Below are 26,677 nucleotides of genomic sequence, written 5' to 3'. Positions count from 1 at the left end.
ACCCTGGAGCTGACACCATCAGGGCCTGCAGCCTGGCTTGAGTGCAGTCTCATCAGCTGTCTTCTTACATGGTCAGCTGTGAAGCACACTGTAGAGGTTACAGGTAGGGGAGGGGGAGGGGTGGAGTTGTCAGGTTGGAGAGGACAGTCAGTATGGGAGCCGGGGGGGGGGGGGGGGGGGTAGGACCCTCACTGGAGGATGGGGGGCTGTAGGAAGGGGGGGGGGCTGTAGGAAGGGGGAGGGGGGGGGGGGCGGTGGAGTAGACGTTGGTTGGAGGAAGAGCTGTATGCATCCTTCACATTAGCATACAACAAGTCCAGCGTCCTCTCCTCTCTGATTGGACAGCTCACATACTGTGTGAAGTTGGGCAGGGTTGTTGCCATGGTGACATGGTTGAAGTCACCCGAGATTGCTATGAGGGCACTCGGGTGTTGAGTCTGGAGTCGAGCTATGGCGGTGTGAATGATGTTACACGCCGACGTCGGGTTGGCAGAGGGGGGGGGGTGTAAACAGCCACCACAGTGACATGTGAAATTTCCCTGGGCAAATAATATGGCAGGTGTCGGAGCACCATCAGCTGATCCCGGCTGTAGACAATAACACTAATAATGGTTCTCTTCTGCCCTAGGATGTATTAAGCTTGAAATATAATCTACCACTAAGTAGTCACTATAGCTAACTACAACTAAAAATATCTTAAAAGCTTTGTATTCATTTACTCAATCTGGAACCATCTATTTTATTATAGAAACTACTCCTTATTAGTAACTCCAAAAAACATCTAGCAAATATCTATAAACTGCTGGACAAAAAAAGACAGCTGCTTTTGTTCTTCCTATTAAAAATGACATGAAGATTTACAAAGACCTCCCAGTGTGGAGAGTCGTCTGTGAAAACATTCAGATGATGTGAAATTCAAGTTTGCAGTTAATTCAATTTAAGACTCTTCATAGAGTTTATTTGAGAAGATGTTTTGATGGGTTTGGAACCAACTGACGTGTGCACACTGTAACACTAAAATGTATAGGCTACTTTTATGCTTTGTGGGATTATTATACATACATGATATACATATATATTATAGCTAAAATGACTCATTTAATAGGCTATAGCATTCCATCATGCCCTTCCCTTTGCTTAACTGGGGATCTAACAGGTTTAGAGGTTCCTCAGAAAAACCATAAGTGTATCCTTATCTCAATGGCTATTGCCAAAGAAATAATCATTTTTACAAACTGAAAAAATAGGGGTGTCTATCCATCAAATTACTGTATAGTTCAATTCCATCTTTAATGTTGCTAATTTAGAATATGTAACAGCAACACTAAATGGAAATCAAAAGTCATTTCACGATGTATGGAAAGCTTTTTTGGAAAAAATTGAAATCCCTTGGTGAAGGTGTGGATGAGTGGGTGAGGTGATGTAGATTTATTTCAGTGAGGTGATGTGTGGATGAATGTTCTCATTGTATGGGAATTGTTTTGAATATGTATGGTTATTTTTGGGTGTGTGTTTGTGTGGTATGTGAGTGTACGACTGTGTGAATGATGCGTGTATGTGTGCGTGTATGTGTGTATGCGTGTGTGTGTGTGTGTGTGTGTGTGTGTGTGTGTGTGTGTGCTGTATGTGTGTGACAATTAAAAGACAAATACCATTGAAAACTACCAATAATTTTTTTTTATGTTTTTAATCAAAGAGGAAGTTTTGGCATTCCTGTGGTCTTTGGTAAACTGATTTATTTGTGTGATTGAAGCCACCACTATTCTGTGACAATTTTTCATATCTTTCTATTTGACCATTTCCATGCCAAAAAAAATGACAAAGATTCAGTGTTTCCCGCAGTATTTCATTCTTGGCAGGGTGGGCAAACTGCTGAAACAGCATTTGGAACATCAAGGGACACTAAAACTCTTCATTGAAACCCAGACTGGTGACCCACCTCACATATTCAAGGAATTAACAAAAGATATTATTGAACAATTAAACAAACATAAACATTTCTTATAGTTTTTACAGACTGTTTTGTGTGTAGCTGTGGTCAGGGAGGAACCTCCATCATATCAGAGGTGGATGACATGACTGGCCGATATCCTATATTTCATCAAATATCGGCCCAGTATATTGCCAAACCTCTATATCACTCTAACCCTAGTACATTACCACTTACTCTACTGTGATACCTAAATCAAGCACCGTAGAAAAACTATGAAAATCTCAAAGTACCACAGGAGGTTGTTGTAAGGGTTTGTGTTCTAGCCAAACAAGACTGGCCAGGAGTTTCATTTGTACACTGAATGTACAAATGAAACAGATTGTCCAGTTAGGACGCTTGCTCTTGTCATGAAGTACACTGATGAGGTGAATCCAGGTAAAAGCCATTACCCCTTATTGATTTTCTTTATTAAATCTCTACAATCGCAAAGGAGGAGATGTAGATAAAGAGAAGCAGGCGAGTTAAAGAAGGATTTTTAAGCTTTGAGACAGTTGAAATGTGGATTGTGCAAAAGGGGCTGCAACTAATGTTTTGTACATTCAGTGCATAAAGCAAATGGAGTCTGTGGGCTACGGTGGAGTGCAGCACATACATTCAAGCATCGATTATGGACTTGCACTCTTGCCTTCCCCTCTCTTCCCCAGTCTTCTCCACACTGCCCTAGTCCTAGAAAGGACAGAGATGTGCTAGCGTGGGACTTTAGTAGCTTACCCCATAAATGAGATCAAACCAGGATTAGGATTAACCACAATATGTCCATTATGGATCATATACTGTGCTGTACTACTATATACACGAGACACAGATCCTTAGATATATCACTGCTTCACTGAAATACTCCCAACAACCTGGTACACTGCACGAGCAGGTGAAGTGCATGCCATATGAGCCAAGTTCAGCTCTTTGCTGGATGTAACCATCCACAAGGGGGCAACAGAAACTACAGAATGTGAAATCAGTTCATAAGGATATGTGTGTATTGACACAGGTCATTCAAGTGCAAAGCCTTGTGTTATCTTCTGCAGAGTCTACAGTGTATTTTAAATGTAGGCTACTGTGTCGACTAGAGAGGAGAGAGGGACAAAATAAATTCAGCTTGACACTGCCATGACCACATATGATACATGGCAGGACTATGGTTTCTTAACCAAACTGATATTTGGGGTTGAATTTGTATGTGGGCTTCAAGTGTGGCCCTGATTTTTCACAGGCTACATTCAATCTGACTTTCTCATTCTTATTAATATTCTGGCATTAGAAATACAGCTGGTATTCTTGTAGTTCTCTGAGTTTTGTGTAGTTTAAGACAATTCACCTTTTTTTGAGTGAATGGGCTGTCCACTCACCTTTAGAATTCTTATGCTTCTTATTAATTCTTATGCTATTCTTATTCTTATTTATTCAGACAGTGGGAAAGTAGCGAGGGTGACAGAGTAGGAGAGACACAGGAGTCAAGTCAACTTTCTATGTAATGTATAGTCATAGGCATATATATGAAAATTAGATCTATATTACAAGTAAAAGCTCTTGAGGAGATCTATTTGGTATCTCTCCATTTGTGTATTTATGGATCATTATCAACAGTTGATTTAAGTTTTGTCCACTTTTTTGTGTTTGTCAAAAGCTTCTTACGCCCCTGTGGCGCCAAGCCCTCGATATTATCCTGGTGATATATTATCCTGGTGATAGCCTCAAACAGTCTAACTGACCTGAAAAGACCTTGGGCCAAACAACATCTGGCATATGCCACCGGGCAATAGGAGCAAAGTGCACACTATATGGTTATTTTATGCTTCACGAGGACACGAGTGATGTCTCTGCAGGACCATTACATTTCATAATCCTTCATAACCACAAAGCAGTGCGGTGCTCTACTACTGGTAGGCGGAGTCAGGAGGGAGTGGGCCTGCCCGGCGCTTTTAATACAGATGCGCTCCTCGGTGAGTTCTGCGTTCAGCGGCGAGCGGACACAGCGCACTGGGGGAAGAGACGGAGCAGACAGCACCATGACTGCACCCAGCAACACGTACGATGTTATAGTGGTCGGGGGAGGAATATCAGGTACGTGCCATATGAAAAAAACTTCATTTCGCTCAATAAGGCGCGCGATGAGGCGGAGACAAACTCTGGATATATTGAGTGAATCCAAGCCATCGCGCACCGCCAGCAGTGGGCTGATGCGCTTTGTGTTAAGGTGACAACTGTTGCACAGCACCCGCAATTGCGTAACTATTGTTACCCTCAAATGATAGAACCGCTGTCGGATGAGCTGGAGGGGGCTTATGCTCAGGTCTACTGAGAATAGCAGAGACTTTTAGCAGCCTGCGGGGTTTCCTTCTCCACGGTGTATCATCCAGTTTATCCGTGTTTGCATGGCACGTCTCTTCCGTGAGGCCACCTCTCCCCGGTCCAGCGCTTTATCAATATAGGAGCGCCCGTTAAGTAACAGCTGACCTGTCAGATCATACTTCTATATTATATCAGAGAGAGAGAGGAGAGTAGTATTATTAATTATAGCTGCATCTGCATATAGTCATAAAACCTATCTACCTATTTTTCATTTTGCCTGCTAGCCAATAAGAGACAGGGTACACAGGTGAGGATGACCTAGCCTACATGTAAATAGCATGTGGTTCAATATCATTTTTCCACTATCACTAGTTGATTTGACCTTGCAAAAATCGGTGATCTGTCTGGCTGATGCCCCACATCCCAGTACAGAAAGTGAACTGTTGCATTGAGACATGATAATTACATTGCATAATAGCTATCTTCTTATGGGCATGTCTGTATTTGTTTTCAGCCAACACCTAAAGAGCAAAGTGTTAAGTAAATTAGACCGGAGCATCCTGGTTGAAGGTGGGAGCAGCTAAGGCTCTGCAGCACCCTTTGAAAGCATATTGTCCAGTTAGGTAACTCTTGGTTTCCTGGGTAGGAGGTGTAAATTCCTGGAAGGGAAACTCTGATACAGAGCGCTGATCACGCTTGATAAGAGAGAACTTGTCTGGACTCTGTTCTCATCCACAGCCTTGTGTTTGTTTTTTTTTACTGTTGCTGTCATTTTTCAGGGTTGAAAACATCAGTCGCCATATCAGAGCTGCAGACCACTTCCCTCTGATAGGTCTCAGTCTTAAGATACATACATGTGTCATCAGTACAGACCATCATAGAGTGCTGTCATAGAGCGCTAACTTATGAAACATAGCAAGAAAGCACATTTTTTGCAGGATCACTTGATGATAAATACTAAGAGCATTTCTGTGGTTCTGACAGTGGAGTGGATTGGAAGATAAATGAACAGCAGTGGAAAGATTCTCTGTTGATTGTCTGAAATATGACAGTGTATCTGTCATATCAGTGTGTCAGATCACACAGAGTCACAAATATGAATGTAATGTGGAGCCCAGTGACTATTCTGACCTCATGATATTGTCATGATTGTTGCTGGATGGCTGGATGGCTGTGCTTTGCTGCAGCTACACTCAGACTCAGATCACTGTGATACTTTTACAGACGAGCGATTATAAGGTTGTTGTAAGGTTTAAATGCCTGACAGGTTCTATTCTGTGTTGACTGCTGCTGCTTGGCCTGACAGTGAGTGAGCCTCTCTGTGCTCTCGCTGCCCCCTGCCTGACCGCTGTCCTCTTTCTACTAGACAGACTACTAGACAGTTTGATTGACCGCGCCTGCCTGCCTGCCTGCCTGTCTGTCTGTCTATCTGTCAGACAGTGAAGAATTTAGGTCAGTGTCAGTCCAAATACCAGTCAGACAAGCAAAACAAATGTTAGAGAAAAATGTTAACTTAATAATGCTGGCAGACAGCCCCCCGGCCGGTGTTCTCCCGCTCCGCCTCTCTCCACTCGTGTCACATTAGGGCGTTGTAATTACACCATTTGTTTATACTGCTGCCCTATATCAGGCTGCAATGAGGCCCACATATTACAATCACTGTCCAATCAAAGGACAGACGACGCGAGGGGAAGAAAGAACACTCTCTCCTTCTCTATCTCTTTTCTCTCTCTCCTGTTGTTCTCCTTTCGCCTGCAAATGCAATTGTCATTTGCCCACCTGCCTGCCTGCCAGCCAGCCACCAGCCAGTAGGACTGTGGCCCTTGAGGGGGCAGCCAGCACTTTCTGAGAAAACACTAAACACTTCTGACAGCCTGTTACCAAACCAGCAGCAGGGAGGATGCTGAAGGAGGAGGAGGGGGGAGGTGGAGAGAGAGAGAGAGAGAGAGAGGGAGAGAGAGAGACAGAGAGAGAGAGAGAGAGAGAGAGAGAGAGAGAGAGAGAGAGAGCGGAAAACATAAATAATGGTCTTCTGTCATGGCGCCTGTGAAAGTGGAGACTAATGAGGGAAATTGGGGCAGGAATAGAGGAGGAAGGAGACAAAGAGGGAGATAAAAAAAAATGTGTGAGAATTGGGGAAGGGAGAAGGGGAAATGAGTGTTTGGAAGGAGAGTGAACGGAGGAACTTGAGGTGGCTGTAAAAAAACGGAAAGAGGATAGAAGAGTGGAAACAGGCAAAGTGGGTGGTTTGGGGGTTGGAGGTTTATTTCCTCCTGCATTGACTCAAAAGCATAATGCAGACATAAGTGATTGCAGTTTCTCATCAATGAAGTGAGCAGTACATGATTGAGAGACCTTGGCTGGACTCACTGGGCCACAGGTCTATAAACCAAGTTACTGTTTGTGTTTCTGTTAGTGGGGGAAAAGTGGCGCCACATTTACTTCGTTTTGTTGATTCAACCTTGTTCATGGAGGGAAAAAACAAATCTTCATCGTTCTGAGATGACATGTTAAATCTGGCAACGGTTCAGCTTTGCATTTGTGCAGTCTGGAGTGGTATATGTCTGGGGTTAGGCTATTTTGGGTGTGTTTATGTGCGTGTGTGTGTGTGTGTGTCCATGTCTTGGTGCCAGTCTGCCCAGTGCACTCTTTTGTTAGTGGGTAGTATATGAGTGATGGCATTTAGAGGTCTGAAAACCAGCCAGGGACAAAAGCCCACTGACACACCCTCACACCAACACACGCACACACACACACACACACACACACACAAAAACATGTGAACACACATTCGCAAACTATTAAGTGTCTTAGAGCTGAGCTACTTAAGACCACATAAGAATGACTGGCTCTCTCTTGAAAAAGAAAAAAGTATTCCTTCCTGAATGAATCTTTCCCATATGGTATCATAACATCACTACACAGATCTTGGTTAACCTTTTTTGCATTTTCTTGCTCTCAAAAGCTTTTGGATTTTTGTTCTTGAGTCATACTGAACGTTGTAATCCTTTGTCAGGCCAATCCCACACCATCTGACCAGGACACTTAGATGCACCTGTTGAGTCTACAGAATACACTATTGGTTTTCCCACAGCTTTGTTGAAGCCACATCCTTTCTAACAGCTCCTAAGGCAGCATGGAGCCTTTAGCCTTTCTGGCAGTCTGCCTAATTACCATCAGCCAGGCTGCAATCCTAGAAGACCACTTTCTCTGTCCAGCTGTGCAAACAAGACAAGCTACCAGCCTAGCTGCAAAATATAATCATTAGATGGATGTCCCATATATGCGTCTGTATGTATGTTTGTCTGTGCATGAGCGTGTGTGTTTATCTTGTGTGTGTGTGTGTGTGTGTGTGTGTGTGTGTGTGTGTGTGTGTGTGTGTGTCTTTGTGTGTGGCCATGAGAAATGTGCGTCCGTAATCTCAGCTGTGTTAACCCTCTCTGAAATGATAGTGATTGTGAGAAAACCACATTTGGCTGATAGATGTTTGCACAACTGGAAAATGGATAGGCCTAATTTCTGTCTGTGTAAGGTGTGATATCTTAAGCATGGGATTTGAGGCAGGTGTTACGTGGGAAATGTCCCCATTTTTCTTCTCTGTTCCATGCAGGTTTGTTGTGTTTGGCCTGTCAGTCAAAATGATTTTGCAGCATTTCAGGCACAGTCCAAGTGTGTTGCTTTTCTGTGGTCGATTTATTTAATGTTGGCATGAAGAGGACTTGTAATGTTCAAATGACTGACTACAGTCATGTCCCAAATGATGGCGATGATAGCCATTATTGATTAAGTACTGACTGAAGATTGATCGATTTGAGCGTGTGCATCAAGCAAACCTAATCTTCAGCCATTTATCAGCATTGTCCCAGTGTAATATTGAACCGGCAAACTAAAACAGTGTTCATCTTTGTAAAACTATTCGCTACACGCCTGACTGCCTTTCTCTGTTGCACAGAAAAATCAAAATCAATTCTAACACAACCTGAGCTCAAATCTATACGCATCACTCTCTCATCGCATGGGGAAAACACACTTTCTCATCTCTCTCTCTCGTTCTCTCACTCTCTCTCTCTCTCTCACTCTCCCTCTGTCTCTCTGAATTACAGGCTAACGTGTAATTGTTTTTCAATAGCGCTGCTTGGTTTGTCGCCTCAAAACAGCCAATCAGTGTCTCGGCCCTGAGAACATGAGATGGGGGAAATGTGATTGCTGCATGTCTCGTAAATGTCTCGCCCTCTGGATCAATACATAGCCTTTAAGGGCCTCACTTCACCTCGCTCAAGAGGCTCGCTTGTCGCTTGGCCGCTATTGGATTTTTTGTTTGTGTTCCTGTTTCTGTTTGTTCTGCAGGGGAGAAACCGCTTTGCTTTAGCTGACAAAGACAGCAGCCAGAGGACTCTCACTACTGTTATGACATAACGCCCTCTCTTTCCTCTTTCTCTTCCCTGGGTTTTGCTCCCAGACACACACACACGCATACATCCACACACACACACCCACACGCACACACACACTGTCCCCCAGTTCTTCCCAGAAGGAAATTGGCAGGCTTCTGTAACCTAGTAAGTTTTCACAGAAAACAAAATGTCACACATTGAGAGCATTTAGCAGCACGGCAACTTGCAGAATCTCATGACTATTGAATAGTTTTGAGAAGAAAGAAGAACAGTTGTCAGAGGGTTTCTTGAGAATCTTCAGTGTTTTGTAAAACATTTCCTGTCATGGGCAGAGTGCTACTGCTCCTTCCCCGGGAGGAAATGTTTATAAAGTGCAAGTTTTGTTCTCATTTTCAGCTGTCAGAAGGCACAGGTAGTTCTGACAACTGAGTGTTACAATGTCCACATTCAGTGCTATGGCACAGCTGAGAAAGAAAAGGCTGCAAAATGGAGATTCCTATAGTGCCAATATATGCCAGATGGTAGTAATTCACACATCCTAGTGTTTCTAAATGAATATTTCTCTCATAAATGAGACATACACCATGCGAAGAATGAAATGTGACACCTACTCTGACAAAATGATTACTGACATGCAAATGCAATTATTAGTCATCTTAAGACCTTTGCTTACAAAATAGTAACATCATAGATGATATAATCAGTTGTATTTTTGAAATACAACTGATTATATCAGGGAAAGGGAGGGAAATTGAACAATCTACATCACGTAACATTTCTATACATTTTCCAAAATGGATGCATCACATTTTGAAGTGAACCCCTTCATTTCTAGGTGTTATCGTTCAGACATTGTGTGCTTCAGTTCCAACTGGCAGCCAAGTCATCCATGATGAACATACTCTGCAGACATACTGGAGAAGCCAGCATGTGAATATTAAAAGACCTTTTAGTTGCAGGAGCGTTGGTGTAGCAGACCTATGCAGGCACTTTGTGACAGATGAGCCAGCAGCTACGGCATTCCTGAATTGCTGTTAGAGACGCTGAGTTGAAGCTGCATGTCAACTCTCATCTGCTGCCGATGTGGGAGGCTGCTAATGTGATCTGGACTGTTAGAACTGGGCAGCGCTGGGGGACAAGAGATGGCGAGAGCAATCTGAAGTGGAAAGACAATTGACAGGTGGGAGGCAAGAAACAGGAGAGGGAAAAACAGAGAGAAGCGACAGTGGAGAGATGAAGACAGAAGCAGGAAAAGGCTTTGCAAGCAAGAGGATTCTTCTGTAGGGACAATGCTGTTAAACATTAAGCTCCACATGATTAGACACCTTATGATTGTAGACTTTGGCCAGCAAATAACCATAGAGAGTTGAATAGCTAGTTTGGTTAGCTGTTTATGGCTGGCTGGTTAAGTAATACAGTTGATATGGTATGATAACTGTTGTAGATCACAGGATCCATATCAAGCAGCTTTGTCAGCCCGATTATTTCAGTCATGAGATGTATGAGAAAAGATCAGAGAAGAAGAAACAGCTCCCCCACTCCAGGTCATTCACAGTAAGAATACGTACAGATTTGTTATATTATGAATTTGGAACATGCCAAACAGCCAATGTCAATATAAGCTGGGTCGGTGTGTTTGCAGGTCAGACAGTCTCTCACAGTAGCTGGATAGTGAAAGACCAAAGTATTTGAGTTTCTTAGAAACTGAATAATGAAAAAAGAAGGCACAGGCTGACAGCCAGGTTTGGCTTTGTTTTGTTCTTGAGGTTGAAGATAGATTAGCTAATAAAAATAACTTCTTCTTCCAGTTCAGTAATGTTGTTTTTTGTTTTTCTGGTCTTCAGATGAACTGGTTATGTCACTGTTGCTATAGGAGAAAGCTCCTAAGCTCTGTCTTTTCACACTGAAAGAATGGTCATTTGAAAACAAAGGGGACATTTACCCCTCCAACACACTGATCCACACACACACACCCATTCTCTCTATCACAGACACACACACACACACACACACACGCACAAATACAGTTTGTCCCTGCCAAGTGGCTGCGTCTTAACAATTACTGTTGTCAGGGAAACAGTGTCTGTCCTGCCTGTCTCGTTTTCCAGTAATAAGCACATTGTATTGACATGGCAAAGAGCAGAGGATGGAAAGGAGATGTTTATGTGTGTGTGTGAAGTGGGGGAGAGGTATATTGTGCAGGAGCTTTTTCTGCCCCATCTTAAAACAACTTAAAGCACGGGTCTACACTAAAAGACGAGACAGAACAGAGATTGCCACAAACCCACTCTTCACTAGCTACCTTCAGGTCAAACGACAGAAACGACACTGTGGATTTGGAAACTGACAGTAAATGCAGATGCAGACTGGAGCAAAAAAAAGCCAGTCTGGATTTTTTCTTTTTTTTTATCCTTACGAACATCACAGAGAGACAAGACAATTAGGTCAACCACAGCCCCAAGGTGCTGCGCTGGAGAGGAGCGACGGTGGGGAGCGAGGAGAGGGGGAGAAATAAGAAGAGAGATAATCACAAGGAGAGGAGAGAAGACAGGAACGGAGAGATAACGTGAAAAACAGGAACAGGAACCGCCGACAGTGGGCTGCGGAAGAAGAAACAGGGTGAGGAGAGAGGGAGGTAGACGGAGGAGGAGAGATCTCCATTCTCTCTGAATAGGTCTTTGATTCTCCACCAAAGGCTGGCTGACCTTTTCCTCCATAGTAATCCCTTCAGGGACATTCTCCACGGCTGGGTGTAGAAGGGAAAAGCCACCGCATCAGGCTCAACCCCATTTTACTGTATATGGCACAACCTACAACACACACTCAGCTCAGTCAAACAGAAAGACCCATATGTCAGATTAAAGGCGCACATTAAAGGCGAATACGGGGGTTTTATTTTTAAGTTTGTCCCAATCTTCAAGGTTTTTTGGTGTCTGCACATTCGGTGTAGTTGGAGATATCAGAGCTTGTTTTCCTCCCTTCAGAAGAAGCCATTTCCTGCCATTCACTCTTGTACAGTATGAAAAACAACTTCCACAGACTTGAAGATTGCCAGAGCTAGATAATCCATCACAGTAAGCATGAAGCCTGAATTTGGTTTTGTCAAAGTTTCTATTTTATGGTTATTTCATTGTGCCCAAGTTGTTTTCATATCATATCAGTCGCAGTATGTTATGCTGTGCTTACTGTCAATCACCCGACACCCACAGGAAGTCTCCGCCAGGCAAAATAATCAAAACATGTCACCTGACAAACTTTATTGTCACATCCATGTCTTTTTATTTGGGGCGTCTTTGTTAGCTGGGACTACAATTAATTTCAAGCTAGGTCTGAAACGGTAAAGTTTCTACTTTAAAAATTATGAAAAATTAGTACATGTTAAAAAATTAAAATACGGCATGCATTCCTAAATGACTGGGGGAATTGTGAACTAGACATAGATGGTAGTAAATGAGCTATAATTCTGAGTGACACCAGTACTCTCCTTTAACCCCAGTGTGAGGCTGCAGTCCCATAACATAGTCACAGCCTGAACAGACCTAGACCCACACCTGGACTCAATCTTTCCACCTTCCCATCACTATACCGCAGCCTTAATCCTCTTCACTCCTCTCCCTTATAAAAAATTGAAAAGAGCAGTTCCCAAACTCATATTTTTCTTTTTTCTTCCAGTCTGTCTGCTTCATAGTTGCATGAGCTGAATTTCAATCTGCCCTCCGCTGTTCTCTTCAGCTGAAGTTCAGGACTGGAACAGTCTTAGCATGCTGATTTTCCCAGTGCTTAGCAGCGCAGTTCATTCCCCACCCCCCCTTCATCTCACAGTGGGGAAGCGACTACGTGGAAATGGAGGTAAACAACAAAGGAATGCTCAGTCTGAGTCCTTTGAAGTCATGATGACTTCATGTGCATCTATTTGTCAAATTTATCCAAGGCTTTATGTTTTTCTAACAAAAAGATGATGCCTCAAAGAAGCCAAACAAGCTCTTTGATCAGAGCAGCACCCCAATAGGAGGCCACTTTACTTTCTCCAGTGAGTGCTGCGGGCATAAACAAGAGACGGAGACAGAGAAAGATGCTCTTTGTTTTGGACGACAGAGAGTCTGACCTTTGAATTGAGCACACCTAATAGCATCAATTTAACTGGGAAGATCTGTGAGCCTCCTCTGGCCAGGGCTAATGCTTTCTCCAAAGCCTGGCGGGCTGGGTGTGTTTGTACAGGGGCGAGGAGGGTGGGGGGGGGGGGGGGGCAGGTCGAAGTTGGGTAATACATGACAAAGTACGTTTAAACTAATATACATCCTGCCAGCCTCTCAGGCTTAGCGGGATCTGGAGGGAGAGAGAGAGAGAGCACGCGGGCCAAAGGCCATGAAAACATTTGCACAGATGTGAGCGCCTGTTGAGACGGGAGCTCCAAGCGTGGAGGAGCGCACTGTACACTTTTTTTTCCTCTTGGCATTTCCTTGGCTCTCATCCTGTTTAGTCTCCTACCAGCTACCCCCGTGCTTGGTATGTGTTTTGCATTCTTCCATTTGGGTGTTGTCTGAAAAAAAGCTCTCTCTGTATACTACATGCAGTGAAGACTATCTTGTATATCTTACATGTAAACACTCATCTATCTCTTTCGTTCTTTTTCTCATGTCGGTGCTCTGCAGTGGGCTCTTGGATGGCTGCTGCACTGACAAAGTCCAGCGCCACTGGTATTTCAGCATAGAGTATGTTGACTAATCCTCTGCCTGTGTGTGTGTGTGTGTGTGTGTGTGCATGCGTGAGTGCACAAACTCTTTCCTGTGTGCTTGTGTAATGTCTTATTGAATTAAAGTTGTGACAGCGATTGCTCGAGGTCAGTGTGTGGAAAGCTGTGTTCTCCGACGTGGATCAGTCAGTCAGTCAGTCAGTCAGAGGACATGAAAGCGCCGCTCTACTCTTTGGTCTCTCCTCACATGATTAGCAGGTCAGCTGGTTTGTGTTTTGTTGTGGAAGCGTTCCTCTCTCCCTCGCATGCCTGCAAGGATATCCCCTCCCTCCGCGCTCCCACCTCTCCCACCAACTTTCCCCGTTCCCAGCCAGTGTCCCACTCATTCAGTAAGCAACTGATACTCAACAACTGGAAAGAAAGAAAGAAAGAAAGAAAAAGAAAGAATTAATTCTAATTCTAAAACACCTTTATTTTGACAAGTCCAGCTGAAAGCAGAGAAACTCAAATCATGATCACGTCAGCGGAAACAGGATAACAATAACACAAGATGAGAGAAGAGAGAAAGAAAGAAACTGAGGCGTACTGTTTCTGGTACTGAGTCAACCTGTCATGATTGTTGACAGACCTCTGGTCATCATGGACAGCGGCTCGTATGGTTTCAATGCTGAGTCTGTCTTCTGTGCCTTTACTGGGGAAAAGTTAAAGGCGAGGGAGGAGGAGGAGAAGCCTTTACAAACACTCACTCACACACACACACACCTTACTTATCTGCAGTAGAGGAAGCATATGTTATGTGTCCATGCTCACTTCTCTATTTCTCTCTCTGTGTGCAGGACTCAGTGCAGCTAAGCTGTTGAAAGCCAATGGGCTGAATCCTGTAGTTCTGGAGGCCAGGGATCGGGTTGGTGGACGCACCTTCACCGTACGGGTAAGACCAGGAGAGCCAACAGTAAATGTTCTTGTAAAAAATTGCTTTCTTTCTTGCACCAGAATTCTGTATTGCAAAAATGAAATTCTACTGTTTTATTTGAAACTTTTTTCAGCATTCTGCTCTGAGGTGAATGTTCATCTTTTTATGTTTTGACGGTGCTTTATGCAGAATAAGGAGACAAAGTACGTTGATCTGGGCGGAGCTTACATCGGCCCGACTCAGAACCGCATCCTCCGACTGGCCAAAGAGTACGGCATAAAGACCTACAAAGTCAACGAGCACGAGAGCCTGGTGCATTATGTCAAGGTGAGTGTCCCATTATCTGTGTGTGGTTTTGGATGAGTGCCACCTTTGGTTGGTATCATACCCGTAGAGACCCACTTCTAACCGAATACACTCGCATGTCAGCCTATGACAGATTCATACGTTTCCCAGAAGTGGCCTTGAGTATTAGCTCTGGTCACTGTCGGCCATTTCCAGCAGATAACACAGACGCCCTGAGCGGACCGGCTTGGCCATGATCCAGTGCGCAGGAAATGCACGTCCACACCAATCTGAATGGCTCATTCTACAGGCCATGCTAGGAAGGACGTATGAATTTATCATCCACAACTAATCTGCTTGTATGAATTTATCATCCACAACTAATCTGCTGAGTGTAATTTACGTGAATTACACAAGTAAACCTTCAAGGAATACATCAAATTTTGGGGAGATTGGCCTGATGGTCAACTGCCGTTAAGTGATGAGAACATAGACATCAAAATCATCTATGTTTACCCAGTAGAACATTTCCCATGGTGCTCCATGCTAACACTTTAGCATACACTGTGTTGAGTGATAGTAGGTGACTAGAATTATCCAAAGAAAGAAGACTGACCTTTTAGTAATAAAAAGTTGTTAGTAGCTTTATTATATGGCCTGCAGTAGAGTCATACATTTTTTAAATTAAATATCATCAACTCAATATAGCTTTTATAACTCTTGAGATAATGCTAGTTGCCTACTATCACTCAGCATAGTGTATGCTAAAGAGTTAGCATGGAGCCAATGACCTTCTGGGGACACATGGATGATTTTAGTGTCATATGCTCTCATCACGTTGACCAATTGGCCGATTCCTTTAAGTTAGAATACTTTCTGTACCGAGCTAAACCCTTACAGACTGCCAAGGAGGGAATTGATCCATCAAATCGGTCAATCTGGTTTGCTGGAAGAGTAGTTGATTGATAATAATTGCAAGTGGCAGCTCAGCTCAGCGAACTGGCAACAATCTGACCTGTGATTGCTTGATTCTGATTGACAGCTGCATTAATGTAGCTTCTCAGACTCTTCCCCATGGTTTTCAGGGAAGACCGAGGCATTATGTACCTATATCAATAATTAGTTTCCTACCAGTGACTGACTACATGTCTCTCAACCAGCCAGCCACCCCTCTCCTCCCCAGCATTAGTGACTGGCGATGCTAATCTACGCCTGAGGGACTTCTGTAATGCAGTTTCTCCTCCTCTGAGTGGTTGAAAAGAGAGGGAAAGCGAGGGAGGAGGACAACAAAAGGGAGAGACGGAGGCCATCTTTCTTCGTTCTTCTTATTCTTCTCTCCATATCTTATTAGGGTGGGCGCACCGCTGTCCTTAACACAGGCATGCTGTTCCGCCTGATTAGATTTGCTGCTGCTGCCATGTACCCTGGTCAAACTACCCCTACTGTAAATCAGCGGGCTGCTTCCTGTGTGTGTGTGTGTGTGTGTGTGTGTGTGTGTGTAGAGGGGATGGCGAAGCTTATCTTGACATAGACTGTGTTCTTATACTTGACAGAGCTTATACAACTCCAGCCATATCCAATGAACAGTAGCTTATTTTAGACATGGACTTTGAGCTTTCCTGGGGTGTGGACGTACACACACACACACAAGGTACACACACACCACACACAAGGATTTTATGTGCACAACATTAGTATTTGAGTGACAGAGGAGGCATGTTTAGAATAGAGTGTGGTGTGTCAGTGGGTAATGTCAGAGGCCAATCGGTGGCTGCTGTGTCCTGCTCTACTGTTCCTGCATTCCCCTCCCTTAAAAGGGATTTCCACCGAGTAGTGTTATGACTATGCACCTATGTCCTGAACTATCTTAAATTAGATGAGTACAGTTCATCTTGAAAGAAATCCTAGATAGATGGGCAATATGCATGTTCAGATTCATCGCCTATGGTCACAGATACCACACACCCAGTCCATGGTGTCATAGGGAGAGTTTAGTGCTCTGGTCATCCCAGTACTGTAATTTAGCACCAACGTACTACTGACATGACCTACTTCAGCAGGGCAGTGAAATGTCACCAGCATGAAGGTTGGCATAGATGGCAGTTACAAATTAAATCTGTGGTTTGGCAAAGGACTTGACAGGACAGCCGTTGTGTTTTGGAGCATTATGTGGGCTCAGAATCCATCCCTAACAGAGTATGGGAGCTCCTAGGTGAGTGTGTCTCCCTAGCTACTATCTCTGTGAGATCCACTCAAAGACACACACACACACACATCACACACACACACACACACACACACCTCCCCGTTAGCTTCCTGGCTGGTTTCCATGGCAGCGTGCCTCATCAAAAGCTGCTCACCCCTATCAGTGTCTGACAGTCAGTGTTTGTATTTGTGTGTGTGTGTGTGTGAGTGTGTGTGTGTGTGTGTGTATGTGGAGGGGATGGGGTGAGCTTTGTTTCTGCTGTCACTGCTGCCGTAGCTGGCTTTACAAAACCCTCCAAAAATTCCTGCCACAGTCCTCGATGCCTTGACTTCAATTTCAGTAGGGAAATCTCTGCAGCACAGAACCCAGACAAGCCAATTACATGAAAGACAACATCAACAAGACCACTAGCACAGAAATAAACTTTCAGCTGGACAACCCGGGTCCAAACCTGTGTTGTCAAGCATGCGCCGAAGTGTCCTCGAGCAAGACACTGAATCCCCAGCAGCTCCAGACTCTGACCTCTGACCTCCTTGTGGAGGGGGCAAAAGAAAAGAGAATTTCCCAACAGGGATCAATAAAATAGAATAGTTTTATTATTATTATCATCTCTAATGACAGCCTTTAATTTCCCAATCTTTCTTAATGAAAGCCTTTGATTTATTTATTTAAAATGTATTTATTTTGTTATTTATTTGGCCCTCGTCAGCGCTGTGCAATAAACCGTAACCTTCACCTAGACTCCACCGCGTGGAATTTGCATTTCATTCATAACCTTATGTTACGTCGCTTTTGTGAGTATCACTACAATGTGTTTTGAGTGTAAGTAGCTTTGGATTAGCCAAGACGCTATTCAGATGAACAAGCTCAAAATAAGCACCGCACACTGCTGAGGAGTAACTGAAGTAATTTCCTAACAACAGCACTAATCCCAAATGCACAAGTAAAGAAAGCACACAGGATGAAATTGCCACTTATGTTCCCGGTCCTAATCTACACAACAGCATTCACGTTACTCCACAGGACAGTAGCTGGAGTTAGCCAACCCACATGTGTGCCAAGGCATTGTGTAATTAGGGTTAGCATTCAAGCAAGCTGCGTAGCTAATCAGCTTTTCTATAGCAGATTGTAATCCAAAAGGCCAGACCTGGTTTCCTTTATCAGCAAACTACTGCCTAACAAGCAGCTGCAGCTCTCTCAGCACTGGATTTATTAATGAAGTATCACTATCAGGGATTGCGAAACAGACTTTGATTAAATACTGTCTATCAGAGATTGAGAAAGAGCGGAAGGCTTTCAGGTTGCACCATCCCTTGGCCGAGTATGGATGGCGTGTATATTAGCATCGTTCACAGGGCTATTGAGAGATTGCGCAAGTACCTTAAGCACTGCAATTCATTGGAATGTTGACATATAGAATCATAATTTAGTAGAGCTATAAATAAATTCATTTTTATAAGCTGTGAGGAAAGGTGCTCAGTGGTGTTGTACAACTTTACACCGTTGAATCTGCCATCGCATGCGGCTCAGACCCTCTCCACCTCTGGCCCGGGCGTCTAATTAAAGACACAAAGACCAGTGAAGAAAGAGACACTTCCATTTGTGACAGAATCCTCGTGGGAGGCTGAATCATACCAAGCCCCTGGACTTCAGTGCGCTCGTTTTGCTGTGGTTATTCTGGGATGGCGGACTATTCTACTGTAGCACAGCAGGAAGCACACCAGTTTGGTTTTCACTGAAACAGCAAGTCTGTTTAAAGAAGTGGAGACAAGGCTCTCCATGTAATCACAATGGTGGATGAATCAACAGACATATCGATTATCATCTTTGAACTCTGAAGCAGCAGGTGGAAGAGTGTATTAGTCCGCTTAGCCCAGTTTCTCCATCTGTATCTACTGATAGAAATACCTTCCAGTCTGCAGTACGGTCGTCTCTGTCTTCCTGCACTGCTAAGGTCGATACTTTCCCCTTTGAGTGAGGCTGACTTGCTGCTCACCGGCAGTGTCGAGACAGATGCTGCCTCTCCTCCCTCTCCGCTCCCTTCCTCTCCTCCATGTGTATTCACTTCACCAGCATCACCATGGTGACAGACCCGTCGGTCCACAGCAGTGGGCAGTACTGAGCATGGTGTGGTAGCAGGTACTGTACCTTGATAAGGCGCCTCATCTCCTCTCTCTCTCTCTTTCTCTCTCTCTCTGTCTGTAAGAAGGAACTTTTTGGGGGTTAGTTTCATTTTCCAGACTGCACTCTGGAATGAATTTCTTCAACATCAATTAATTCTTCATGTAGTTTCGAGATTATCACAATCCCACAGCTACACGTTTCGGCATTCTGCCTTCTTCAGTGGCTGTGACACAATTGTGATCAGTCTGTTTATGCTAGTAATCGTACTTTATTGAGATCCTGCGCCTGATAAAAAGCCAAAAAGAGAGTAGTATTATTATTATTATTAGAAAGTATTATTGAAGAGAGCACATTGTTACCCATCCAGGTCATTGACTTCCATTCATTTTGGATGCTCATTAGGTTTCATTCACTTATTGTATATCTTTGGCAGTTACCTCTACTTGTCAGTTGATATACTTGGGTCTGATACTGTAAGCTGTTATACCGGTCTGCTTAACAGACAAAACAGGTGGCGAGCTTGAAATTAGTACTAAGTTAGTTTGCACCTGTTAGACTGAAGTCGCCAACAGCCGATATCTTGTGCCAATATTCAATATCTTTACATATGACCATTTTTATGCCAAGAAATTAGGAAAAATATTCGTTGTTGACCCCATTATTTTATTCTTGGCTGGTGGAATAGTCTGTGAAACAGCAGGGGACACTAAAGCTCCATTAAAATCCATCCAGAGCGAAATTCTTTTAGGTGGGTTAGCAGCTTTGTAAGACAGGGAGATCCACCCCACCTACAGTATTCAATGGTAGGGGGAACTCTGGGATACATTAGGCCTTTAAATGTATAGTCAGTTTACAAAAAATTGAAAGAATAAATACAATTTATTGCAGGCTTTACATATTGTTTTTTATGTAGCTGTGGTCAGAACCAACATCATATCAGCAGTGGACGAAATGACTGGCCGATATCAGATATTTAATAAAAGGCCAATCCTCGCCTGATATATCAGTCTAACCCCAGTCAATACCACTATATAAGAGGGATCCATATCTGTGTTCAAGCTCAGAAAGCCTCTGTGTAGGCCTGCGGCTGAAGAGGAATAGTGATTCTCTGGGACAGAGAGCACACACACCTCGTATCAAGGGCGCCACTCTAGATAACCGATGTTTGTGTCTTTCTCGCAGGGGAGGCTGGTCTCTAATGGGCTTTGAAACAAATTTACCTGTCAAGCCAAATGTCATGGATGTTACGCTAGACACAGTAGACAGAGTTATGTAAACACACACACTCCAATGAACAGATATTGTTCCTCACACACCTAAATGGAATTTGCTAGATCACACAGACACAGTACCAAGCAGCAACCTTGACCTGGAATTCACCCTTGGAAATACCAAAGGTAATGGTAGAGCTTAACATGGCATGAGTCGACCTTGATCTTTCAGTCAACCTTTATCACTTTTCTCGCTAGAGAAAAGTGAGAGCAAATGAACAAGGAATGGATTGTGCTCACTCTTATCAGGTTTGCTGACTCTGAATCTTTGATCAGTTGTAAAATATTGCCCAACTGGCCATATCCAAAGCTGTTTCTCTGCTTTCCATGTAGGAAGGATTACCGCAGTGTCATTGCAGATACACTGTTCACAGTCATTCTGACTAAGCACATATGTAGGGTTCAACTGACATGGGTTTTGGGATATGGGATGACAATACCAAAATTTCAGCTTTGAAGCTGCTGATAGCAGATATTTTGTGTTCAACATCTTTAAATATGACCATTTCTATGCAAATAAATCACAAAGAATCAGTGTTTCCCCCAGAATTGTATTCATGTCAGGGTGGGAAAGCCTCTGGAACAGCATTGTCAGACTAATGAAATTCTTTTAGGGGAGCAGCTCTTTAAGGCAGGGTGACCCACCACACCTATTTAATGGTAGGGGGAACTGACATTACTGCCTTAAAATGAAGAATTATTAAAAAAAAAACAAAAAAACATTTAGAACAATTGAACAAATGAATTAAATATGCAAATATAATAAAATGTCATCGCCGATTTTACAGACTGTTTTTAGTCAGAGGAAACTGATATCCAATATTTAATAAAAAGCCAATATCAGGCTGATATATTGGCTAACAAATATATCCGTCTAACCCTAATATCAACAGGTGTCTATTTCCAGCTGTGTGGTATTGAGCAGAATGTATGTATTATATGTAAGTGTGACACAACTGACCCAAATTTGGAGTTGACCAAATTTGGAATTAACTATGATATTAACTAGGATTTAAATGTATCATAATCTTTGTATAGCAATTATGGAGGCAATATTGAGGTTGCTGGTAATTATGACAATGGCATTGCCAGTGATGGATGTGATAATAATGTTGATGATGATGATGATGTGTGTCCAACAGGGAAAGTCCTACCCATTCAAAGGCTCCTTCCCTCCCATGTGGAACCCCTTCGCCCTGATGGACTTCAACAACCTGTGGAGGAAGATGGATGAGATGGGCAAGGAGGTAAAGAAAGACTCATCATCATCATCTCTGTTCATTTATATCCCCCCCACCCCACCCCCCTCTTCCTCCTTGCTCATCTTTGCTAGATGTTTACTTCCTGTTTTAGATCCCTAGAGAGGCTCCCTGGAGAGCTCCCCATGCTGAGGAGTGGGACAAGATGACCATGCAGCAGCTCTTGGACAAAATCTGCTGGACCAGGTAGAACATAACACCTCAGATGCTTGACGTAGTGCGCTTTCACCTTCATTAAAAATAGAGATTTGCTGATTGGCTGATTAAATGAAAGCTTAATAAATAGATGAAATATTGTCTAAGATCTGGTCTACACACACCTTTTCCACAGTTTTTAGGTATGAAGGAATAGTAAGTAACTATTCCTCTACCCCCCTCCCCTATCTTCCAGTGCTGCCCGTCGCTTCGCCAAGCTGTTTGTCAACGTGAACGTGACCTCTGAACCCCATGAGGTCTCGGCTCTGTGGTTCCTCTGGTATGTCAAGCAGTGCGGAGGAACCATGAGGATCTTCTCCACCACCAACGGAGGACAGGTATGTGCATACTTAGATGCATCTGTGCATGCGGTCGGGGGGGTTTCTTGTCTTGTGCGCCTGTCCATCTGGCCATACGTGTATCCCGTAGAGGTACATTCACTCATGCAAAACAGGCTGAGTGTTACCGAGAGATCCCACAGCTTCCCAAATGAGCCCCGATCCCTGTCCTTAGTTTCCCCCAGATCAGCACAGCATAATTATTGCCTTCACAAAAGCCGTTTTCTTGGAGCGCTGAGGGAGCCCATTCTGCTGCCATACTTTGGAAGGTCTGAGTGGCCCTGTTGCCATGGCCACGGAGGAAGGGGGACGTGTTTGGGTAATTAGAGGATGCTGTTGCTAGCTCCATTGTCATTTCCTGTTTGATAGACCTCCCCGTTTCAAGTACGTGCACACTTTTGCACGGGTACGCACATGTACACATACACACACACACACACTGCTTTGAGCTCAGGTTTTGTTTAGAATAGAGAGACTTAGATGAATGGTATCCATTTACTCAGCTCGTAACCTTGGGTTTTCAGGCAGGCCTAAAGTAATGTGTAATGGAGAAGATTTGGACAGTTGGCATTAAGGATCAACTCTTGAAAACTCTCCACGCCCGAAATCCTTCATTTCCAATGGAACTCAAAAGTAAACATCTCCTGGACAACAAGAAGCCTGTCTTTGTTCAGTACAGAGAAACGCAGCATCACCCCATTTAAATCTCTGGACCAATTTTTGTAATGGGTCTGTAATTTTCTGGGCAGCCTGGCAGTCCAAAGCCATCCAAATGCCACAGTAGAATGCACACAATGTGTTTGTGATCAAGGGGAGCAGAGAGTTGACTCTAACCATATGGAAAAGGTCACTGTCTGTTTAACTCTGCAACTCTGTGGCAGCTCCTAATCTCTCTCCACCCCCTCTGTCCTCTCTCTATTCACCATTCAGCAGTTGTTGGCCTGAGCTCTGCAAAAACACTTTCCCCTGGTTCAAGAATGTTTGTGGAGAAGGTTTCAGGATACCAAGTGTCTAACATGGTCATCAATCAAGTAACAGCTTGCCCTAGAAAGAGACCAAGGTTTTTCTTGGCACAAGGCAATTTGGAACACCATTTGTACCTTGTTTCATCGGCATAAATCTAGGTTTTATGAGAGCGGGGGACGCTTTCTCTGGATGGGATTTGGTCCACGGAGACCGGTTTATCTAACATCAGCAGAGACCACCTTGCAAGTAGAGCGTAGCAAGACTTAGGTCCTTCCAGTTTTGTTGCATCTGGACTGTGTGATTTAGCTGAAGCTCCTATAGTGGTAGCCAACACAGAGGTCCCCACACCCTGCTACCTTCCTCAGTGTCTGACTCCTGACCCCCTGCTCTCTCCTTCCATCCCTGCAGGAGAGGAAGTTTGTGGGCGGCTCCAGTCAGATCAGTGAGGGCATGGCCAGGGAGCTGGGTGACCGGGTCAAACTGCAGTCCCCAGTCTACAGGATCGACCAGACCGGAGACATGGTGGTGGTGGAGACAGTCGACAAACAGACCTACATGGTGAGCGACTGCAGCACATACTGGATCCTCCCTGTTCTATTTGCCTTTTGTCCTTTTGCGCCTTCACCTCCCAGTTGAATATGCACTTTTACATTGGTAACACTTTACTCAAGGCATATTGTGAGCTAGGGCTGGGCAATATATCGATATTGTGATATGAGACTAGATATCGTCTTAGATTTTGGATATCGTAATATTGTGATATGGCATAAGTGTTGTCTTTTCCTGGTTTTAAAGGCTGCATTACAGTAAAGTGATGTCATTTTCTGAACTTACCAGACTGTTCTAGCTGTTCTATTATTTGCCTTTACCCACTTAGTCATTATATCCACATTACTGATGATTATTTATCAAAAATCTCATTGTGTATATATTTTGTGAAAGCACCAATAGTCATCCCTACAATATTGTCGCAATATCAATATCGATATAAAAATATTGTGATATTTGATTTTATCCATATCGCCCAGCCCTACTTACAACTGAACATTTAGCCCACTTTGTAGAAAATACCGAGATATATATTGTGTATCGCCATTCAGCCTAAAAATGCCGAGATATGATTTTTGGTCCATATCGCCCAGCCCTATTGTGAGCCATCATAGGCATATTATAAGTATATTACATACAGGCATGTTGTAATAACAACAGAAAATAAAGTGCTTTTAATGTGCCTAGAATGCCTTATAATATATTATAATACACTGTAATATAGTAAGAGCAGCAGTTATATACAGACAATACCCTTGTAAACCCTTGTAAACAAGAAGAAATAGGTGTGTAGTAAGAAACAGAGAGAGAGAGATAAACGGAGATAGAGCACAGAAACAGGGTGAAGGTTCCTCCAAAGCTGCATTGTGAACTCTTTGTGACTTTCTTCCACCCACACAGTCTGAATCAGATCAATCTGCTGCTTTCAATGTTGTTCTATGCTGCCACCTACAGGCCGCCTGGCAGCCTGCTGCATGCAACGGCAGTGATGTGGCTCATTCACATTGTGCTCTGTGTGTCTGTGTGTGTGTGTGTGTGTGTGTGTCCCCTCTCTGCTAGGCCAAGTATGTGATCCTGGCCACGCCTCCTGGTCTAAACCTGAAGATGCACTTTAACCCTGAGCTGCCCCCGCTGAGGAACCAGCTGATCCACCGCGTCCCCATGGGCTCTGTCATCAAGTGCATGGTCTACTACAAAGAGAACTTCTGGAGGAAAAAGGGTGAGGAGGCAGGGGGAGGAGGAGAATGGGAGGGAGGGATGGTGGTACTAGTAATATGCTGGTAAAATATACATATATGACTCTTTCTTTCCCTTTCCCCATTTCTCCCTCTCTCTCTTTCTCTCTCTTGCTTTCTCTCTCTCACTGTAGCCTGTGACGCTGCAGCTAGCTAGCTGGCTACTGGAGCTTGTTCCCTTTGCAGGAGATGGAACATTCCAACTAGCTAAAAGCCTGCTGGGTAGTGTAGTTCTCACACTGCGTGTGTGTGTGTGTGTGTGTGTGTGTCATCAGGTTACTGCGGTAGTATGGTGATTGAGGAGGAAGGTGCTCCCATTGGCCTGACACTAGATGACACAAAACCTGATGGGACTGTACCTGCTATTATGGGGTGAATATGGAGCTCTGGACCTCTGCAAAATGACCAAAAAATGTACTACTTGATATAAAACTGTAATTGCTTATTCGTGTTCAGTTGCACAGTGGCTTCATATTGCTCTTATCCCTCTGTTTCAGATTCATCCTCGCACGCAAATGCAGAAAGCTATCAGGCCTGACCAAAGAAGAGAGGTAGACGCATGGTGGAGACAAACAGATTAATACAGTCTTGCATGCAGCAGGATAGGTTTAATCCTAACTGTTGTCTATTGTGTGTAGGTTGAAGAGGATCTGTGAGATCTACTCCAGAGTGCTGGGCTCAGAGGAGGCTCTGCATGTGAGTTTAGGCACAGAATAAAGCATAGTGAACACATAATCGCACAACTACAGTGCAATTACATTCATTACTAGTTGAACCATTCATGACTCTGCCTGTCTCTGTCAGCCTGTGCACTATGAGGAGAAGAACTGGTGTGAAGAGGAATACTCTGGAGGCTGCTACACAGCCTATTTCCCCCCAGGAATCCTCACCCAGTATGGCAAGTAAGTCTCTCACACACACACACACACACACACACACACACAATCCCTGTCACTGGCTATTCAGCAGTTATTTAATACCTTGCCGTCTTGACATATATATATGGTATGGTGTATGGGTCTAACCCCCCTATAACTTATCCATCGTTGCCTCTCTCCAGGGTCTTGAGGGAGCCGGTTGGCAGGTTGTACTTTGCAGGAACGGAGACAGCCACAGAGTGGAGCGGCTACATGGAGGGGGCGGTGCAGGCCGGGGAGCGGGCCGGCAGGGAGGTCAGGGCACAGCCAATCACAAAACTCTTTCATCAAACCACAGTCAAATCTGGGTCAAATCTTCAAATGACTGCCACAGTACTTTCCTGTGATTGTTGTGTGGCGTAACTGAAGAAATCGTATAGAAATTAATGAATTGAATATGTGAAAAAGTCCAGTTCTATGCATACTGTGCCGTGCCTCCTGTACCAAGCGATGTCTTCTGTTGCAGGTCATGTGTGCGATGGGTAAAATCCACCAGAGTCAGATCTGGCAGCCGGAGCCTGAGTGTGTGGTGAGGAATCTTTCTTAACTTATATAAACAGATCAAATGAGACTCAAAAGTCAAATAAACTTAACCTTGCCCCTCCCACTCTCTCTCTCCATCAGGAGGTCCCGGCCCTCCCCTTTGTCACCACCTTCTGGGAGAGGAACTTGCCTTCAGTGGGTGGGTTCCTCAAGTTCATGGGCATCACCACCTTCCTGTCTGTTGCCACGGCAGCCGGCCTGGTGGCCTATAAGAAGGGGTTCCTTCCCCGGAGTTAAGCTTCAACACCCCGCCCACGCTCCTCATCTAACTCCTCTGCATCTCAACGGCGCAAATCTCAATAGCCACTGTACTCTTGTACTTCTAGTGCACTACTTTTTGACCCAAACTACAAAGTAGTGAACTACGTAGGGTATAGGATGTTGTTTGAGACACACCCGACTGTATATGTCACGGGAGAAGGACTGTTCAGCTCGCTCACTACACTACTGCGTCATCGCTCGATTCACTGTCTATTCACAATAGAGAGAAAGAGAGAGAGAGAGAGA

General features: G+C 44.0%; 1 protein-coding gene across 1 annotated transcript; it reads left to right on the top strand.

The window, feature by feature from the left end:
- The first annotated feature begins 3,956 nt into the window (after positions 1-3,956).
- Positions 3,957-26,601, top strand: mao (monoamine oxidase). Its single transcript, XM_071524761.1, has 15 exons — positions 3,957-4,054; positions 14,206-14,300; positions 14,472-14,609; positions 21,311-21,415; positions 21,522-21,613; positions 21,819-21,960; positions 23,335-23,484; positions 24,535-24,694; positions 24,986-25,082; positions 25,208-25,261; positions 25,349-25,406; positions 25,515-25,612; positions 25,771-25,882; positions 26,094-26,156; positions 26,252-26,601. The coding sequence occupies exons 1-15, from the start codon at positions 4,000-4,002 to the stop codon at positions 26,405-26,407; spliced, it is 1,575 nt and encodes a 524-aa protein (XP_071380862.1). The 5' UTR covers positions 3,957-3,999; the 3' UTR covers positions 26,408-26,601.
- The last annotated feature ends 76 nt before the right edge of the window (positions 26,602-26,677 follow it).

The sequence above is a fragment of the Centroberyx affinis genome, unplaced genomic scaffold, assembly GCF_046629955.1.
Source record: "Centroberyx affinis isolate AG114_WGS23_722 - 3 ecotype Tasmania unplaced genomic scaffold, CSIRO-AGI_Caff_v1 ptg001231l_1, whole genome shotgun sequence".
NCBI classification, from domain to species: domain Eukaryota; kingdom Metazoa; phylum Chordata; class Actinopteri; order Beryciformes; family Berycidae; genus Centroberyx; species Centroberyx affinis.
Note: the sequence above shows the minus strand (reverse complement) of the source record. Positions and strands in the feature narration are given on the sequence as shown.